General features: G+C 52.6%; 1 protein-coding gene across 1 annotated transcript; it reads left to right on the top strand.

Annotated features, from left to right (window-relative positions):
* The first annotated feature begins 293 nt into the window (after window positions 1-293).
* LOC119098409 (transcriptional repressor scratch 2-like) lies at window positions 294-2,072 on the top strand. The gene is made up of 2 exons (XM_037221325.1): window positions 294-379; window positions 507-2,072. The coding sequence occupies exons 1-2, from the start codon at window positions 294-296 to the stop codon at window positions 928-930; spliced, it is 510 nt and encodes a 169-aa protein (XP_037077220.1). The 3' UTR covers window positions 931-2,072.
* The last annotated feature ends 491 nt before the right edge of the window (window positions 2,073-2,563 follow it).

The raw sequence follows: 2,563 nt of genomic DNA, 5'->3' as shown, positions 1-2,563 counted from the left end.
TAATGGATATTTAAAGAATGTATCCACGTATCCGGACTTCATTAATGACCGCAACACCATTTTCTCCACAGCACATCGTAGAACCGTTCGTTATTGTAGCGACGTGCTGCCGTATTCGCCCCCGTGTCCGGTAACGCACCGTCTCCTCCGCAGACTACCTGCGCGGCCTGCTGATGCCGGAGCCGGCGGCCGACTCGTGCACCGAGGTGTGCGGCCACGATGGCGGCATCCCGATAGTGCGTGTGCGCAGCGCCGAGGAGACGGAGGCGGCGCACGACCTGCTCCAGCTGGCCATGTCGGCGCCGGCGCCGGCGCACAGTCCCCGCCGCGAGCAGACGTACGTCATCTACACCGGCGCGCCCGCCTTCTCCGACTACGGGTGCGGCGGCGAACCGGACTCTCGCGGCGAGGAGGACTCCGCCAGCAGCAGCGGCGACAGTGTGGGCGTCGGAGGCGGCGGCGGCGGTGGCGGCGGCGGGGGCGGGCCGCTCGCGCCGGCCGCCCAGGCACACCTGCTGCGAATGCGGCAAGACGTACGCCACGTCGTCCAACCTGTCGCGGCACAAGCAGACGCACCGCAGCATCGACTCGCAGGGCGCCAAGAAGTGCCCCACCTGCGGCAAGGCGTACGTCAGCATGCCGGCGCTGGCGATGCACGTGTTGACGCACCAGCTGTCGCACAAGTGCCATGTCTGCGGCAAGACGTTCTCCCGGCCGTGGCTGCTGCAGGGCCACCTGCGCTCGCACACGGGCGAGAAGCCGTACGGCTGCGCGCACTGCGGCAAGTCCTTCGCCGACCGCTCCAACCTCAGGGCTCACGTCCAAACACACTCGTCCATGAAGACCTTCGTCTGTCGTCATTGCAATAAGTCGTTCGCGCTTAAGTCCTACCTAAACAAGCACTGCGAGTCCTCGTGCACTCGCCGGTAAGCGGTCGCCTGCCGGGCCACCAGGCTCGAACTGCGCTGACGGTGGCGTTATCGCATCCGCACCTTTGCTCCATCAACGACTCCGCGGGGAGCGAGAGAGTCGCGCGGCAAACAACACTCCTGCGAGAGCCATCGCTCCGAACTGCCGGCGGACCCGAGGGAGGGGACATCACAGCGTCAGTTCTTGGATGCCCGGCTCTTGACCACTCTCGGAACCCCGTGCGCGTGGAGCCAATACTCAAGCCGAGTCCAGGCACCAAAGCATCAAGTACTTAGTCTCCTAGGCTAGTGCTGAAGATGTAGGTTTGCCTTAGCACTGTCCGCGCTTTACTCTGGTCTCAAGTGAGTCGGAGCTTGCTTTTCTAGATTCAAAGTATTTTTCATATCTGCAACATTTTTAGAGTGTTCAAATAGCAAGTAAGCAATGCCCAGCTATATCTTTGTCCGCGTGTTTCCTTTGGGAAATCTCATCAGCTGACAGAACGTTATCGAAGTCTAGTCACTACGAACGCGCAATACTTAGCGCAAGCATTGCACGTCCGCGAGGCCCGCTAGAAGGTTCGGACCCGTTAGTTCCTGGTCGAGGCAAAACGGATGCTATAATAGTCAGCAATAATCAATGTGGAATCAACAGTGCGACTAGCTCAATTGATGTATAGATATAGGTATTTTTATATGGCAAGTTTTGTTCGGTGTATTTTGATGCTTTATCAATACTCGAAATTGATGTAATATGTGTCCTTATGAGTACCATAAGTTGTTATAGGCGGTTCATGTCATGCATGCTACATGCTACATGTGGTTTTCTAGAAACGATTGTCGTAAAATTGGTCGATTAAGAGCGGAACTGTGTTCTTTCTTTTGAATTTCAGCGTCGTTCCACATGAACTTGACGACATTCTAGGCACGTTGTTCAAACTATCTAGATTATGTGATAGCTACCGAAGGCTTCTGAGCTCTGCTTAGCACCAGCGACAACATTTGCATGGGTTAAAGGGGCTTCAGCTAAAACAAGGAATCATTGTTCGCTGTCACTAAAATTTCAAAGTAGAGCAATACATCATGTTGAATCAACCACAGATGCACGGGTGGTGCTCTCAATGATACGCCATTATGAATGGGAATGGCCCTTTTATTTATTAATTGCCGGTGAAGTAATGTCAACTTTGATGACACCACGTCATTGATGACGAATGGGTCTAGAAAGTAGAAAACTGTACAAACTCGGCCCAAATAAGCTCGGTTATCTATGGCTGGTTGTATTCTGCGAGGTTAAGGCAATGCATTTGCACGTGCAACCAGTTGTTGAAATTTTTGTCTGGCTGACCCCGTCGAGGCGCATGAGAGCCAAGTCCATGATTGTACATAACTCACCAGTTTCGAACACACGTCTAGCACTCATGAGATGCCGACTAAAGATTAATAAGATTTCCAGCATATAGCTTAAGAAATGAATACAAAAACCTTGCAAAAATTAAAGGGCTTTTTATCTAAAATTTGTGTCATAAACATTATCGACCTGACATAGCGTTGAACGTTCTCATTTCTCATTTCTCTGCGTCCATAAACATGCATCACGAGCAACGAAATGCGGTGGTCAGAAGATAGCAATGAAACAAATCATCTAGTTTTGC

Source organism: Pollicipes pollicipes, unplaced genomic scaffold, assembly GCF_011947565.3.
Source record: "Pollicipes pollicipes isolate AB1234 unplaced genomic scaffold, Ppol_2.1 Scaffold_4740;HRSCAF=5597_pilon_pilon_pilon, whole genome shotgun sequence".
In the NCBI taxonomy this organism is placed as follows: domain Eukaryota; kingdom Metazoa; phylum Arthropoda; class Thecostraca; order Pollicipedomorpha; family Pollicipedidae; genus Pollicipes; species Pollicipes pollicipes.
Note: the sequence above shows the minus strand (reverse complement) of the source record. Positions and strands in the feature narration are given on the sequence as shown.